Consider the following 18,376-nt stretch of genomic DNA (forward strand, 5'->3'; position numbering starts at 1 on the left):
GGCACACAGTTGTTTATGGGTTCCGACTTTGTACCCCAAATTATTTTCCATATCATTTAGTGGGTCAATCACCACCATTGGTAGGATGAGATTAATTACGGTCCAGGAAAATACCCTAAGTTGTTTATGTAAAATAACTTTGCAAGTGCAGTGGAGATCCTTTTATTACTGGGAAATGTTTAATAAGAGGTTTCACAAATGAAGGCTAGTGTTCATTATTTTGAATACTGGGTTATTTAGCTGATTTATCAGTTGATAATGGCTCCCTGGTAGTTTTATATAGGAACAAAGTGAACATTGCTCTTCATATTTCGTTGTGAGAATCCCCTGGTGTGGCTGTGACAGCCAGTGCTCTAATAAAGCTGAGCATTGTATTGCACACTGCATTCACTGTATCTGTTTACAATACACATTCCAGCACTGGATGGCCATGTTCCCTAATCCAACATGGCTGTCACAAGACCCCCATGCACGTTGGCGTGTGCGTGTCAGCGAACGCGATGACGTAGCACGCAGTCCAGCTTCGGCCTGTACGGAGAGCTGAATCCGGGAGCTCGAGTGTAGAACGGAGCCGGTCTTAGAGGCATCACACCCGGATTCGTTATGAGTAAAAGGAAGGCCCCGCAAGAGTCACCGAACGATGGGATTACAGACTTCCTGACTGGTGAGATGGGTGTGGGGATCCAGCGAGCTGGGCCTGGCATTGTACATTGTGTCTGTGTGAGCCCTGCATGGAGCACCATGAGCTGGACACCAAGCCATGCCACCTCCACCCTCACTCACACCGCAATCTATCCTGCCATTCTCATCACCGAGCACCGCACTGCACAATATATCATCCATCACATCACATCCCATCCCCAGCACAGCATGCATCATCTGCGTCACACTACACACACCATAACCACTGCAGACTATTGTAGTGGTTATGATGCAAAGACTCTGGGTGTAGTGCCTCAGGATTTTATCAAACAATTTTCAGGTTTCTATAGCCCTAAAGGGAAACCTTCACTTCTCGTTTGTTTGTTTGTTTGTTTTTAAATTGTGTTTTATATATATATATATATATATATATATATATATATATATATATATTTGTGATACATAATGGCCTTTCTTGTTTGCATGGTAGACTGCTTGAGGACTATAAAAAAGAAAATACATACTTAATCAGCATATTAATAAATAAAAAGAGGACATCTTTCTAAAATCATCTCGATGAAAAATGTTTGCAGTAATACGTATAAGGAGCTTATACTTGTGTAAAAATAGCAAAATGCACAATAAATATGCCACTGGATGGCAGTACACACACAGATAAAATGTATAAAGGCAGTTGCTTATATTAGAAACAATGTAACTCACAATTCAATGCATTAGGCTTGCCAGATCATGTTTGTTGCATTGTAGTGCAACCCTTATTTTTCTGGAAAGTATCAAATTCTTTTATAATAAATTGTGTGCTTTCCCTTCTTTTCTGCACTTCAACATTGATGCTGTGTTTAGGAATTACATACTGCCGATTTTATTTAATGCATGTTCTGATATTTTTCTTGCTACATTTGATGGCATAATTTTTATTTTTACTGCATGCTTTTTTATTTAGGTAATTTTCATAGGAGATGTCTGCTTAGTTTTAGCTCTGCCTTTTATCATATAGTTTGCAATTGAGCAATCGCCTGAGCATCTTCTGTCCCTGTACATCCAATCTGCCTTGTTGCAACTACTTGTTTGTTCGTCCACCTATTGTACAGCGCTGCTAAATTAGCAGTGCCTTATAAGTAATAATCATAGCTGACTGCATGGTAAAGTTATATACTCATAACACTCATCTTTCTGCATATATCTTTGCTTCCATATTCATTGCCCAGAGCACCATTGTATGAAAACATCAGTCACTTTTGGTATTCCATAATGTTTGAATATTTTTGAACCAAACCACCACCACTTTCTATAGAGTGCTTGCGGGTTTAAATTACAAAATAAAGGCTTGAGCTTACTTTAACTTTTTGTGTCTTTCCAGAGCTGGCTAATTATGAACGAAATGTAAACAGAGCCATCCATAAGTACAATGCATACAGGTATGTGTGTGTATATGGTTTGATGCACAGATTCCATGTAAATTCGTTACTAATGTCTCAGATCTACAAATGTAGTGGTAGTTTCTGTGTTTTGGATTGATCATATCAAATTACATAGCCCATTGATGATATTATGAGTTCCCTGGCACGTCACCTGATAAGGAGTTAAAGGGACTCAAACAGTTAACAGAGCATATTTTCCCGGTTCATCATGAAATGTGTTGTTCAATGCAGTCTTCTTATTAGTGTCTTGTGATTTTATAACTTTTTTGTTTGTTTCTACAGAAAGGCCGCATCTGTTATTTCTAAATACCCCACAAAAATAAAGAGTGGTACAGAAGCAAAAAAACTGGTGAGTACTGGCACTAACCCCTCCAATACCCCTAAAGAATTTGTGACATTCTATATGAAACCATTGACTATAAACTTGGAGTGGCAGTATGAATCGAAAATACGCTAACCGTGAACAGAGTTAGATCAGTTACTAGTGTTGCCAGTCCATGTCTGTTATATGGATGACTGCAATCAGTCACTGGTACTAATGCTGTTGAACCTAGTCACTGCTATATATGGCACCCATCCCACTTTGGATATTTCGATCAGATGTACAACAAACATCATTAAATCAACTTTATAACCTTTGATATCAAGAATATTAGCATTCTATTCTTTAATAAAAGTGCTAATGCCACCTGCAGCCCTTTACATGTTGGCAACTTTACTAATGAGGAAATATGGCAACTAAAATTTGGAATTCCCTTCTTGACTGAGCTCACACTCTATAGCAATGTGGCTCACATGCAGCTATTTGTTGGCTACATTTCTAACAGCATCCAGCTAGCCTTAGTTGCACATAGGTTACCAGTAATCTAAAGCAAGACACAGGTCATATATATGTAAGTCTCAACTCTTGTGACAGTAGACTGTCTGTATCTATAACGTATATGACTAGTATGAATGAGTACACGATTATATGTAATGTAAAATCGTTCTTACATACACAATGTGTTTAAGAGAATTGCCAAGTGATTTTCATAATATTATGGTTGAGTATACTTGTCAGCTCTGGTGTTGGTTGGTAGCTACAGCCTAGGAGACTTCACAGCTATAGAGTTTTTACCTATAGCATCACAAATGCATTTTGCCTGATGTAAAAGCCTAAAAGAATAAAAAAAACTATAAACCGGAAATGAAACAAATATACAAAATTAAGCCCTTCACTCAAACTCCCACTACTCCTGGGCGGCAGCAATGACTATAGTACACATCAGCTTCAATACATACAATAAAAGCCAAAGAAAAAAAGTTACTTACCCTAATCCCTATGTATATTTAAATAACTTTTTTTTTTTCATGTTAAAATTACTAAAAGAAACTCCAGTTATTTAAATGTGCATAGGGATTTGGGATAGTGCACAAGTAAAAGAAACAAACATGTATTTTTTTATTATTATTTTTTTTAGATGGAATATACACAGGAATCTGTTTTTTAAGAAAGGGGATTTAGAAACAAGAATAGCCCTGTTTGTTTTTCGTGGAAATCTTGAGGACAAGAGATCTTTAAGATTTACTTTTATTTTGTAGGATGGTGTCGGAGCCAAAATAGCAGAGAAGATTGATGAGTTCCTGGCCACCGGAAAACTACGCAAACTTGAAAAGGTAAAATATTCAATCAGCATTATTTAGTATTTCAGTGATGGCTAATTTAGATAATGGTTTTTATACTACCTACCTCTGACCCTACCCAAAATATATCTGCTAGTATAACAGTTCTATCTATCTATCTATCTATATATCTATCTATCTATATATATATATATATCTTCCTACAATATAAATATATTTGGTATATGTTATATTCTCAGTGGCACAGCATTCTGTTTTATTAATCTTCCATTTACATTTTTGCTTCTTCAAAATATGCATTTAAATGCTTTTGCTGCACATGATCAGTAAAATGACCACTTACCCTTGTAGATACAGAGCATTCCTAGCTTAACTGTCACTTTTAAGATACAGTGTATGGTATGACCACCACTCACTTTGCTTGACAACTGATCAGGCCTGTCCTCTAGAGAGTGTTGTACTATGCTACTTTATGTGGTCAATACTAACATACATTCTCTATGCCTCTTTCTGGGGACACAACCAAGGCTGTCTCTTTTCCTATGCTCAAGGAGGCATACGCTTTGTTTGGAACCAAATAGTTTGATTGTTTCATATTTGAAATAATCGCTTCATTTTAAAAATAACTCGCTTGCTGGGACTTTGATAGAAAAAATGTACTTAAGTATGATATGAGTAGTGTATGATGATGAGTAGTGTTAGTGTTTTCAACACCTAACTAAATAATCTGCTAACAATGACTGGGTTAAGCATTGAACAGAGCAATGTGAATTAAGGATTGTAATATAATTACCGTATATACTCGAGTATAAGCCGACCCGAATATAAGCCGAGGCCCCTAATTTTACCCCAAAAAACTGGGCAAACTTATTGACTCGAGTATAAGACTAGGGTGGGAAATGCCGCAGCTACTGGTAAATTTCCAAATAAAATTAGATCCTAAAAAATATATATTAATTGAATATTTATTTACAGTGTGTGTATAATGAATGCAGTGTGAGTGTATGAATGCAGCGTGTGTGTATGAGTGCAGCGTGTGTGTATGAGTGCAGCGTGTGTGTATGAGTGCAGCGTGTGTGTATGAGTGCAGCGTGTGTGTATGAGTGCAGCGTGTGTGTGTATGAGTGCAGCGTGTGTGTGTATGAGTGCAGCGTGTGTGTGTATGAGTGCAGCGTGTGTGTGTATGAGTGCAGCGTGTGTGTGTATGAGTGCAGCGTGTGTGTGTATGAGTGCAGCGTGTGTGTGTATGAGTGCAGCGTGTGTGTGTATGAGTGCAGCGTGTGTGTGTACGAGTGCAGCGTGTGTGTGTTGCAGAGCCTTGGTGGGGGGTGGGCAATTTTTTTTAAATTTGTTTTTATTATTTAAATTTTTTTTTATTATTATTTATTATTTTTTTTTTTATTAAGTTTAATTATTATTAATTTTTGTATTATTTATTATTTCATTTAATTTTTTTTATTTTTTTATTATTACTATATGTTTTCTTCGTCCCCCCTCCCTGCTTGATATATGGCAGGGAGGGGGGCTCTCCTTCCCTGGTGGTCCAGCATTGGTAGTTCAGTGGGGGGGAGAGGGGGGCTGGCAGAGTTGTAACTTACCTGTCCTGCAGCTCCTGTCAGCTCTCTCCTCCTCCGCGCCGTCCGGTCAGCTCTTCTGTCAGCTCACACTGTAAATCTCGCGAGAGCTGCGGCTCTCGCGAGACTTACACTGGGAGCTGACCGAGGTGCTGAACGGACGGCGCGGAGGAGGAGAGAGCTGACAGGAGCTGCAGGACAGGTAAGTTACAGCTCTGCAGCCCCAGTCTGTATTATGGCAATGCAAATTGCCATAATACAGACAATTGACTCGAGTATAAGCCGAGTTGGGGTTTTTCAGCACAAAAAATGTGCTGAAAAACTCGGCTTATACTCGAGTATATACGGTAGCTGCTTTCATATATAGGTTAGCATGTCTAATGTTGTGCTATATCCTTTATTCCGAATACTTTTAATTTCTCCATTTTCACTCTAGATTCGACAAGATGATACAAGCTCCTCAATTAATTTCCTAACAAGGGTCAGTGGTATAGGGTAAGTAACCATTTCAAACTTTTCACATCTGCACAAATTTATCTGTTTCCAGGATCACTTACCTGGCTACTAAAATAAATAAAAATAAGTCACTTTGGCTCCTAACTTAGTTTGGGAAGCTGTGAAAGTCTACACACAATGTTTTGCCAAACACTGCACATTGAACATATTTTAGGTTTGTATTATATTACAAAAATAAATGTGTTCTTTGTCAATTCCGACCACTGTCAATTTTGGTTAAATCCTAACAGCAGTCGCAAATGATGGCTGTGGGATTCAGGCTTTGTTTATTGAGGGTCTCTTACAGTTCTCCATAGACCTCAGTGTTGTAGTTTTGCGAATGCGCACTGCTGTGGCTCCAGACAACTGAAGTGCCTTGAGCTGAAGATGGCATTTGCAAGGGACAGCCTGAGGTTAGTTAAAGTCACCAACCTCTGATGCATCCCACACCCACTTACAGGATCTGTCTGTTTAAACTTTGAAGAGTTGAGTACATTGTCATTAGTTATTTTTATGTAATAAACTTGGTGAAGTGGCATTTTATATCTCCTTAACTCTACTAAAAGCCAGTCGCAGGCTGTCAAATGTTTGTTTACCTTTGAATAGTCGTTCTAAGTATTGGAATGTTTAACCATATGGCCATTCTTTACGAAGGAAAAAGAATGAGAATTTAATGTTAAATAATTGACTCTGACATTCTATTTTGTGTTATATTTAACAGGCCGGCTGCTGCTCGGAAACTGGTGGAAGAAGGAATCAAGACATTGGAAGGTATTTTGATATTGTTTCTATCCCTTGTATGATAACTGGGCTTCATACAATTCACATGTTATCTTTGCATGTTGCTGGTAAAATAAAAGAATATATTTAATGATGACTGCATTTGCTTCTGCAAGACAGCCACTATAAAATGATGTGACTGGTTATGCACATAGCTACCTGCCACCAAATATTGCAGATTATTGTCAATGATTCAGGTTGCAGTATTTGGACACATCCCTAAGTGAATGGCCATGTTTGTAGTACTAAGGAGCTGGGCAGCATGGCATAGGAAGCCCATCATTGTAAAGTAAAATAACTTATTATATATATGTTGGTTATTTTGTTAGCACAATGGCAAAATAAACGTGGATTGCAAAAATGATGCTGATCTTTGACGCTTTAATGATTGTCCAAGCTGTTTCCCTTAATAGTAACAGTCTTTGGCTCTTCAGAGGCACACTTTAAACATTGTGAACAGGGTGAAGCTGTTGGAAGGACTAAAGACAGTGTGTACTTTTATAAAACAGACTAAACTGTGCTGTGTAATTGGCAGACAGATTTTAATGATTTGAAAAAGGTAAAGTGTACACTCACACATTTTTACTATAAGGAAACAGAAGGAGATATAAAGCTGACAGACCAAGAGCCATATCAGAGAACCATATATCATAGAGATTGTGTTTTGTTTTGTTTTCTTCTTTTCTTTCATGTACGATTTTTGCTTTAGGAGTAAATAAATTATTAGGTGATTTTGATTTAAATGTCACATTTCCCTGTGCTCCATTAAAAGCATCTATTTTTTTCAGACCTCCGGAACAATGAACACAAATTGAATCATCATCAAAAGATTGGTTTAAAGTGAGTATTTGCCCAATGTGCTGTCTAATGCAAAGAATAGGAAGTGCAACCTACCTAGTACAGGCACATTTAATTAATGATACAGCTATAGTAGAGAGAGAAGAGTTTATAATAATTCAGACACTGACCATGTTTGTTTTCAAATATATTGAGGAGGTGCTAAAAAGAGTTTATATGTTTTCTTGTTCTAGGTACTTTGAAGATTTTGAAATGCGCATCCCTCGCAGCGAAATGGTTCAGATGCAGGTACAGCTTTGTTTTATGATCTCTCATTTAAAAAAAACCAAACGAAAATGTGGAGGGTTAGCCGAGCTACTGAGCGGTCTGCTGCACTGTTACTTACAAGAGACGAATATAGCCCTAATAATCGATTTCAGTCGATACTCATGCATCCCCAAAACAGAGAATACCATGGGGCGCAAGCATAAACGACACCCACACCTTGAGACGAACACACAGCCAGACATCAGGCTCTCCTTTTGAGAGGCCTTCCCCGATGGTGTCTTCCAAAATCGTGTCCGAGGCCCAACACAGCCCAGAGCTCTTGGAGGAAGAGGAGCATAGTTACTCACCTGGTTCTGGCAGTGTTTACTGCTCCTCAGGGTCTGACGATAACTCCTCTCCCGCCACTAAGGGTGACATCAAAAGGCTACTAATTGATCTGAGGCACGCGTGGAAAGCAGACCCCCAGAAGACTCAGGCCGAGACTGGTGAAGTCCAAAAAAAGAGTACAGGCAGTGGAGTAGAGGGAAATCTCTAGACACAGTCAACTCCAGGAGACTAAGAGTCAGTTAGAAAAGCTCAAAGGCCAGGTCCAACAGCTAAATCAGGCGGTGGTCCTACTGGAGACCCAGCACTGATGCCGAAATGTAGGCATACGGGGAATAGCCGAGGAGGTGGGAGGGGAGGAATTGCTTTTGTTTGTGCAGAGGTTGATCGCTTCTCTGGGTCTCAGAGAGAATTCTAATCTGCCATATATCACATCAGCTTTCTGCATCCGCAAGCCCGCAACCGCTCCTATAGGAGCAGTCAGAGACATAACGGTGAGATCTGCCATAATGAATCGCTCCAGAAACATGGGCACATTGCTCTTTGAGGGGCATTCTGCAACGCTTTACAACGACCTTCCATTCACCATTCTTTCAGTAAAGAGAAAGTTGACTCCGGTTGCCAGGAGTCTATATATGACCATTCCATTAAATATCGCTGGAGAGCGGAGGGATTTCTGCTGAAAGTGCAGAAACACTCACTCTTACTTCCACTGACGACGCAGGAGCACTCTTTCGTACTTTGGGCCTGACGACCCTACCAAGAAAGGAAAAAGAAGCACTGGAGGCATTTCCACCAAGGGCCAATAATTCTGGAGAAGGCAGCTCTAGACCTGTTAAGGGACTAGATAGTGGTACCATATGCAGGCTATCTTCAAGGCCTTAGTGGGCCAATAACATCCAGGCGACTATAGATAGTTTTATAGCATGCGTTTTGGAATATCTGTGTGTGCATATAATTTTACCCATCACTTTACCATAGGCAATGTTAGCTATCTCCTTTAGTTTTAATCCATGTCTAATGTTTATATTCTCTATTCCCATAACATGTCTTTATTTTGATTTTAACATTCAAAGATATTGGCGAAGCTGTATACCAAGTATATAAACACTAATACAATACAAATAAAGTACATTTTAAAATTTAGAAGCAATGCAACCTAGTCAATTTTAGGGGAGATACCTAAATAGGTAGCCTAGCACTACACTATTAGGAATATATTTGTATTCCCAACACCCTAGTGTTGCTTTAATGATTGTTGAAGTGGATCGAGTCGAATGCATTGAGCAGCACTATTATCTTTTACTGATATTTACCCTGTACCATGGACATATGCCTGTGATCATCTTGGATTCTATTCTAGTAATCATCATCTTGTTAAGTTTTAAATGAGAATGTATTCATCATATAGTTTTGTTTCTTTTCCATTGTATTTATATGAGCACATATGCATAAACGTACTTCTGTATTCACATATTAATATACAAAAACATTTTTTTTTTTAAATAAACCTCTGTCTTACAGAATTTGCTGCTTTTCTTATGTAAAAACCTAAGATGCATGCATGTCTTTCTAATTATATATATTTCTTTCTGTGTAGGATATTGTTTTAAAAGAGGTGAATGAGCTGGATACAAAGTACATTGCCACAGTGTGTGGAAGCTTCAGGCGGGGTGAGCTTATATCTTTCTTTGTCTAAATCCCAAATATTGCTATTGCACATTTGTATCATTAAAGTATTGTGCATTTGGACTCCTGAACTGTATTGATATTTGATTATGAATACCTCATGATGCAAAGCCTATATCATTGATCATAATGGTCAAGTATATATCACGTTGCCCAATAACATATTAGGTTAAAATGTACCTCCTGTCAAGCTCTGAGAATGGTGCCATCACACTGCCTTTCTCGGTTCTACGCTAACATGACACCAACCCTCAGCTCAGTCATGTTAGCGATGGCGGGAGGTAGAGAGTGCGTGTGACAGAGTAGAAGAACTACCTGTGTAATGTGTACCACTAAAACCCCCATTGCTTGAGTAGTTACAGCTCATTTAAAGTCCCTATGTGATTAGTATATGGTAGAAGTTAAAGGGATACTCTAAGCCAGGCATAGGCAACCTTCGGCACTGCAGATGTTTTGGACTACATCTCCTTTGATGCTTTGCCAGCATTATGGGGGACGTAGTCCACAACATATGGAGTGCCAAAGACTGCCTACCCTTGCTCTAAGAAAGTCCTAGCCACATCTCCACAAAGTTCCTGAAAAAGACAGTGATTTCACACCTAAGTGGCAGAGAATTGAACCAAACTGCAGGGGCATGATCTATACACCAAAACTGCTTCATTAAGCTAAAGTTGTTTTTGGTGCTTAAAGTATCCTTTTGAGCACCACAAAAAAAGATGATTGTATTGATTATGGTGCAAATAACTTACTAATGCAATATATGGAAAATAAAAGATTACAAAAAAATGTCTGCCATAGAGAATCGCTGTATTTAATGATTCTCTATGGCAGAAATGTATTCTCTCCCAAGGAGCATCTCTAATAGGAGCATTAGATTTGCCCATCATCCTGGCAGCACGCTTCCAGAATGATGCAACTCGAGGAGGAGGTCGTGGCAGCTAGAGACAAGGTGAGTAATTTATAAGGGGCATCAGAGCTGCAGCATTAGGAATACAGATATGTATTCCTAACTCTACAGTGTCCCTTGGTAATGTTTGCTATAATATGAAGTACACAGTTATGGGTTCCCTGTCAGAAGTGCAGTACACTTTCATAGTGTTCAACAGTTTTATTTATGTATTTTACACATAACTAAATTTGGACTCTGTAGTACAATTTTTGTCCCAGTCTGCTTTACCTCATATGAGCATGTGGATGTGACTTCAGAATCCAGTACTGGTCCTTATAAACAGACATGAACATGTTTTCTAATTTCTTTCTATAAAGATATTTCATATTCTACAAATGTTTATATTCCTTACGTTTTACTCATCAGGTGCAGAATCCAGTGGGGATATGGATATTCTTCTAACGCATCCAAATTTCACGTCACAGTCTACCAAACAGGTCCGTAGTCTATTTTATTTTTTAAAAGTTGATCTTGGAGCATAAAGAAATAAAAAAATGTAGCGCGTCCAAAAGTGGCCTAATGTATTAAATCTAAAAGTGAAAATTTAGCATGGCTGTAAAGACCGAATGTACTGAACCAAAGTGAATATGTAGCATGGCCAAATGTAGGCCACATGTTCTGACCGACAGTGAATATGTAGCGTGGCCGAATGTACTGAACCAAGTTAATATGTAGCACAGCCAAGCCGAATGTACTGAAATCATAGTGAATAGGTAGTGTGGCTGAACGTAGACCAGATGTACTAAACCATCATGAATATGTAGTGTGGCAATGTGTATATGTGTCACGTGGCTTCTTACCATGTCGTGGATGCCGCTCAGGTCTGCCTCCCATGTGGCCCCTTCTCTTTGTGGCATTCTAGTATACGCTAACTGCTTCTCGACTGAGCCGTTTATACCCTCTGATAAAGTTAGTGACACAAACGTGCTTGTGTCAACGGTGCACACACATGTTTTGGCATCACGGGGCGGTACTGACATCTTATGGCTATTTAAACTTGTTTTGGCTTTCCTTCTGACACCATTTACTTATTATCAGAGAGCACGTTAATCTTGAATTACTCCATAGCTTTTTAGACCGTGGCTTATTATTGACTATTCTTCTTTCTACTATCCTTGACCTTTTGGCCTGTCTCATTCTGTATCTCTGACCTTGACTATTCTATTTTGGCATTAAGTCCGGCCACTCTAAGGCCCAGTAATATGTATTTTTTATCAGCGTTTATTTTATCTTTAGTCACTACTTAGGCACTGTGTGTTGTTTTTATCTTGACAATATGTAGAGCAGTTTAGGCTGAATGTACTGAACCACAAGTGTATATGTAGCATGGCCGAACATAGGCTGAATGCATGGAACTACAGTGAATATGTAACATGGCCAAATGTAAAATGGTAAAGTGGCACTGTAGGGACTACTAGTGAGTTAAGTGTCAATCCCGACAGCCGCCATCAGTAACGACTGCAGGGTTCCTCCATACAATCATGACGTCCGCTCTGAAAAGGACCCACAGGGGCAAGATGGCTGTGCCCATGAGGGACAGCTTCAGATAAGTAAATCTCACCTTTACCTGCATATTCAGTGAGTGAGGTGGGTTTTCTGCAAACTGCTTGGTAGTGAAAGAGTTAAGAGGTTTTTCCTTGCTGTTGGAGGAAAGCTTACATATTTTGACCATAAATTGGTACAAAAATGTGTAATGTGTGGATCATTATTATACTTACCATTTATTTAAAGTTTGGTAAATTTCTCATCATGTCTGAATGGATTATCGTGGGTATGCATAATGATTATGTCAAGTGTCCTCAGGAATACCCAAATTACTAATTTGGTATCCATGTCCCCCCATTGAAGTCCCTACCTGCACTTTAATGTTTTAATCTTTAAACTTTTAACCTAAAACCTTGACAACTGACTGTATAATTGTACACCTTGTTGCCACTACAGAATCTATATTTTTGAAGCTTGTATAAAGTAATTTGTTGAAGTTTGCATTAAGTAAATTGTAGCTTTTGCTTTAAATGAAAATGCAGTATATTTTTCAATCACATGAATACTTTGACTAACACATTCGTGGTTAACCATAGGTTGTCCATAAATGGAATTTACCAAGAAATATCATGGATAAAAAAATGGGTAAAAGAGGAGACTATTTAAAAGAAGAAAAACTACCACAACAAGAGGACATAGTCTTAAAAATAATATCAAGAAGTATTACTTTACTGAGAGGGTAGTGGATGCATGGAATAGCCTTCCAGCTGAAGTGGTAGAGGTTAACACAGTAAATTAGTTTAAGCATGTGTGGGATAGGCATAAGGCTATCCTAACTATAAGATAAGGCCAGGGACTAATGAAAGTATTTATAAAATTGGGCAGACTAGATGGGCCGAATGGTTCTTATCTGCCGTCACATTCTATGTTTCTATGGGTAATATAACAAAACAAAATAGCACATGCCTTTTACACAGTGCACCACTGTTCCACATGTTCTGTAGTTTGACTAAACAGTAATGAGAGAACCAAATAAAACTGTACCGAGTTCTGCTTTATAAAAAAGCTACGTACGTTGTTGTTATGCAGGTAATCTTAGAAAATTAAACAATATGAGGATTCTGTTATTTCTAAACAAACTATATTTATATACTCTCTGCTCCCCAGCCTCACCTATTGCACCAGGTAGTGCAGTGCTTGGAGGAGTGTGGATTCATTACAGACACATTGGTGAAGGGAGACACTAAATTCATGGTAAGTCTGCTAACCAAGGCAGCTAGAAACTGAATTTATCTTTTTGAAGCTAAGGGCCTGCTTTAATCAGGCATTAAATTTGCAATTGGTTTTTCCTACAGGGTGTTGGCCAGCTGCCATCTGATGGAGATAAAGTACATCCCTTCCGCAGAATTGACATAAGGTAAGTGAAGTTCTCCTTCCTGGGGCCATCTCTCCTGTTGAGCTCAGGTTTTGTCCATCCTGTTCATTTTGATATTGAAGAGACAAGGACTTGTTGGTCAGGGCTGGGTCCTATCCTGAGCATCAATATTGTTAAAAACCTTGGACCACTCCACGGAGGGCAGTGGTAAGAGGACGAGTGAGTAGAACATTAGCAAATTGCCATTATATGAGTAAATATTCAGGAAAGGCTGAGGAAACCTGAAGAAATGTTCACTCGCTATTGAAAATGTTGTATAGGTAAGGTACAATGGGCCCCTATTTTCTTTACCTGTCTGGTGCCAGTGATCACTTTATGCATATCACTTGCATTCTTGAACTCTACTACAAGTGCTGCAGGTATCTGCTGCAGCTTATGTGAAATAAAGCAAATTATTTAATGCACTACTAATACAAATTAGATTTGTTTAGTTTTAAGACTTTGTCACACAATGACAATTGTCTTTTTTTTAATATAGAATTTTAAACAAATACATGTGTTTAAGAGAATTCTATAGGCACCCATACCACTTTATCTCCTTGGAGTGATCTGGGTGCACTGTCCCTGCCCTCTTAGCCCTGCAATGTAAAACCTTTATATTGCAGAGTTAACGCTGAATTTAGGGACCTTCTTTTGTTTCACTGAAACTGCAGGAAGTGCCTGCTGTTCACATCTGTGAAACGATGCTGAACTTCCTCTTGCATTAGGACGTCCAGCATCATCTAAGTCACCAAAGGAAAGCATTGAGTCAGTTATTTTCCTATTGGGAAGGCCTAAGGCACTTGCCACCCATGTGCATTAGGTTTTCACCCATCAGCTAATGTCATAGAAGGTGGAGCCCAATGCAGCGTCTATTATGATTTCATAATAGAATCAGGAAAATGTTTAAAGGGTTATTTAACCCTTTGATGGCTGCGGAGGCAGTGGGAAACTTTAATGTTAGGAATACAGTTTTGTATTCTTAACACTATAGTGTTCCTTTGATAAATATTAATATGGGGTTAATCAAGGCAGGAGGAGTAATCAATACTGCTCTTTATAATAATATACTCATGATGCATCTTGTATAAAGTATACAATTTTTACGATCGAGGAACATAAATCAGTAGAAGTCAAGGCTATCTCCTTGGTTTGTGTTTGACAAACTCGTATATCGGAGGCAGCCCTCATAAAACAAACTAAAACTAGTCCACTATAAAAGAACATGCACTCGTGTGTTTGCCTCTTTCTGATGATTGTTAATTTTGAATGTTTTACAGAGTTTTACAAGTGAGAATTCCAATTGCATTTCATGTTTAAGGCCAAAGTAGCTGATATTAAAGCATAACTGAATTAGAAAGAAATTCTGGTTCAGCTGTTTTGACCTTACACTTTCGAAATCTCACTTTAGTGAATAACTGTTAGTGATTTTAACTGTTAGGGCATTTGAGGATGTTTTATTGGGGCTTAGCATTGTAACAGTCATTGTTTTCTACTTGACACTTTGCACTAGAAGGGCAAATATCATTGCTCCACACACCTAAAGCACTTTAGCTTGCTGTAGTGCTTTATGAGTGAAGAGTGTGTCGTTCTATTTTTCATTGGCACTTTTATAAATTAACAATCAATACAATGGAGGGCACTCAAAAGTAGACATATATGGATTACAATTTAAAGAGGTGCTCACTGTAAATATCCTGTTCTCCTCCCTTGAGAAAGGCCTTAGGCCGAAACATGTGGGGGGTATTGTTGGTATTTTGGTACCCGTGAGCCGTAGTAAAGCTCTTAGTGAAGAGTGGAAGGCAGACACACTCTGGCCAAGCATGCTTGCAACACAGAACTAACAGAAGTGGAAGAACATGGCTGTCTGAGTGACAGCTGGGGATGTATTTCTGTCCCCAGTTTCTGTTGAAATTAACACATTTTACAAACTGTTGAAATAAAAATTGAGACTCCAGACACACAAAACACTTTGGAAAGCCTTTAACTATCTTCTGTTATAACCGTGTTCTTTGTGGACTAAAGAGACTAGGAATATCTTATTTACAGAGTTGCTGCTCTTTCTTCCATATTACAACATGCAACTTTTTTTTTCTGTTTCCTGTTAGATTGATTCCAAAAGACCAGTATTACTGTGGGGTTCTCTATTTCACTGGCAGTGATATTTTCAACAAGAATATGCGTTCCCACGCTCTAGATCAAGGCTTTACTTTGAATGAATACACTCTTCGTCCGCTTGGAGTCACAGGTTTGTTTAGGAATATTAGGAGACCGTGGTACTCTCCAGTTTGTCTTAGAAATGCTAGTAAATTATTTCTGCATGCCCTTAGTAAGGTGAATCAGATGTGGTTTTTAGGGTAATACAGTGCCCCTGCATGTATCCTGGCACCTGTAATGCTCCTAATACTATGTGTAGTGTCAGATGCTGTCAAGCAGTGCTCTCCGGCTGTTCCTACAGTGAGACATATAGTTCTTATACCAATTGCACGTGAAACAAAGTAATCTACCCTGTCCACTTCCTTTGGAAACATTTTGAGTATTTCCCTTTGTAAATTCAAAAAATAAATAATGTTTTTTGGAATTTTAATGTGACACAATTAATGTTGGTATATATCTATTTCTACTACCTGAATTGTGTTATTACCATTAGATCTTTCAGTCCAGAAATTGTTTACCCATAATATTCTGTATATGCAGGCTTGGCCAATTAGCTTAAATGGAAACATTCTCCTTCTCTGCTATTCTCTTGTGGTTAATTTGACGGTCACTGATTACGTTTTCTTCTCTCATTGCAGGGATAGCTGGAGAGGCTCTCCCTATAGATAGCGAGAAAGACATCTTTGACTACATCCAGTATAGATACCGTGAGCCACATGAGCGGAGCGAATGAATTGAAAATCTCTGCTCCAATACATTTCATTTCCTGATTGTTACTGTTCTCCATATGTAACCCTCCAGTGGGGAAAAATACATTAGTTGTATGCATTCACGAGTTATAGGTATCTTACAGAAACAATGATTTATTTGAGTGTGTATGTCTGACTCCATTTAATCCTTAATGGACTATATACGGTTGTTTTACATTTTAAGTGACCATATTGTTTGGGGGGATGGTTTCCCTCATGGGGAGAGGGTGTTTGTTTGTTTTTAAACGAGAGGTCTCGTTAATAGGAATCATGCAATGATATTATCTCCAAAGACAGTGTTCGCCACATCTGATAATCAGCAGAGATATAACCAGTTGTTATTCTAGGAGTAATGTTCTTGTGATGCTCTCATAGAAGAGGCAGGTGCTGATAACTTCATATGTTTTAAATGTAAGCTTAAAGGAACACTTAAGGCACCAACACAACTTTTAGCCTACCTGTTTAGATTTAGCTTCCTCAATGAATGAATTAAAAAGGTAGTTTTACTTGAACCAATCTCAGTGCAGCTCCACAACCTCTCCGGCTGAGACCATCAGTCTTGATGATATTAGCCAATCCAATTTTTCCTTATAGGGAAGCATTAGGAGGCAAGTGTTCATGCGAACCAAATGCCACGCTGTGCCAATCAACATATACTCTGAATCACTACATTAATCTTTACTGGTTCTGGTAACTATAGTGGCCATTTAATAATATGTCCAGTGGGGGCTGGGCTGTGGGTGACCATTTCTTAGCACCGAAGGATTCCAGACACTAGAACCAATTCAATAAAATAAATGGTTATAGCACCCAGTGTGTCCCTTTGAAAGCTGGAAAAATGAACTCCATTTTCTAGAAATACTAGAGAAATACTCAAAGGTCTGCTGTAAAGATATTGCATCATTATGATTGGCTGATCATTTCCTTGTCTGGGCAATGATCACTGTTGAAAGTTTAAAGACTGTGAATTAATTACAGGTGCAGCAACTTCAAATATGAGGTTTTGGGTTTTTTTTCGTTGTGATCAGTCCCACCCATATGGACATATTTATTCAGAGAGAGGATTTGAATGCCTGTCATTTTTCACGTGGGTATTATTTTAGGATAGCCACAAAGCTTTTTGTTTACATTTGAAGCTCATTGTATTTTAAGATATTTTTATCTTATGGTAGCCAGTAAGCTAAGGGAATGTAGCTGCTAAACAAAACTCTCATTATGACTGAGACTTTCTACATTTCTTGTGTGATGTTAATAGAGGTCATATTTATGATGGCTTTATGGCTTTTTAAAAGGCATGCTCTTATTTGTCTTGCTTTTAGATTTCAAAGGCCCAGAACCTTCCTATTTATATGTGCTTTGTTAATGTAATCTAAATTACTGTAACATGAGGCTCAATATTGCTACAGGAAAATGTTCACGCACATGGTGTAATTTTTTACAATATTGCTAAATATTTTCCTGTTAGTACGGGTGCTGGGTTGGTGAATTTCTTATTAAAACCATGAGATTGCTATTAAATGTATCCCCCTTTTAGTCCTTGTGTCTTGTTTTTCTTTTTATGCATTTTCCTAAACAAGGGGATAAAGTGGGGGGTGGCTACACTCACCACCAAAACCTCTGCATCTCAATGTAGTTGTCTTGGTGTGTACATGCTGTTCCTTTTGTAGAAGAAAACTTCAAGCAACTGTCACACAGTCAATAGAGCCACTTCCTTCATTTGATTTTCAAAGGTCTTTATATTGAGTTTTGTTTTTTGTTTTTACTAAAGTGAGGATTCAAAGTGCATTGAAAATTTATGGCTGACTTAGAGAATTTTTCCAATTCACTTATTTGACCTTAACCCCTTAAGGACACATGACGTGTGACATGTCATGATTCCCTTTTATTCCAGAAGTTTGGTCCTTAAGGGGTTAAAGGAACACTATAGTGTCAGGATTACAAACATTACTCGCCTTATTTCCAGTGCTAGTCTTGTAGCGACTGGCTCT

The 18,376-nt window shown here is 38.4% G+C and overlaps 1 protein-coding gene across 1 annotated transcript; it reads left to right on the top strand.

The window, feature by feature from the left end:
* Positions 1 to 478: 478 nt before the first annotated feature.
* Positions 479 to 17,921, top strand: POLB (DNA polymerase beta). The gene is made up of 14 exons (XM_063448433.1): positions 479 to 664; positions 2,024 to 2,081; positions 2,367 to 2,433; positions 3,666 to 3,740; positions 5,718 to 5,776; positions 6,498 to 6,547; positions 7,345 to 7,396; positions 7,588 to 7,642; positions 9,546 to 9,618; positions 10,950 to 11,020; positions 13,236 to 13,322; positions 13,424 to 13,485; positions 15,591 to 15,730; positions 16,278 to 17,921. Exons 1-14 carry the CDS (start codon positions 604 to 606, stop codon positions 16,370 to 16,372), a joined length of 1,005 nt encoding a protein of 334 aa, XP_063304503.1. The 5' UTR covers positions 479 to 603; the 3' UTR covers positions 16,373 to 17,921.
* The last annotated feature ends 455 nt before the right edge of the window (positions 17,922 to 18,376 follow it).

This window comes from Pelobates fuscus, chromosome 3, assembly GCF_036172605.1.
Source record: "Pelobates fuscus isolate aPelFus1 chromosome 3, aPelFus1.pri, whole genome shotgun sequence".
NCBI classification, from domain to species: domain Eukaryota; kingdom Metazoa; phylum Chordata; class Amphibia; order Anura; family Pelobatidae; genus Pelobates; species Pelobates fuscus.

Coding starts and splice junctions, on each gene's coding strand:
- POLB (XM_063448433.1), top strand. CDS start 604: ATGAGTAAAAGGAAGGCCCCGCAAGAGTCACCGAACGATGGGATTACA. Junction 7,643..9,545: donor GCGAAATGGTTCAGATGCAG/GTACAGCTTTGT, acceptor CTTTCTGTGTAG/GATATTGTTTTAAAAGAGGT. Junction 13,486..15,590: donor TTCCGCAGAATTGACATAAG/GTAAGTGAAGTT, acceptor GTTTCCTGTTAG/ATTGATTCCAAAAGACCAGT.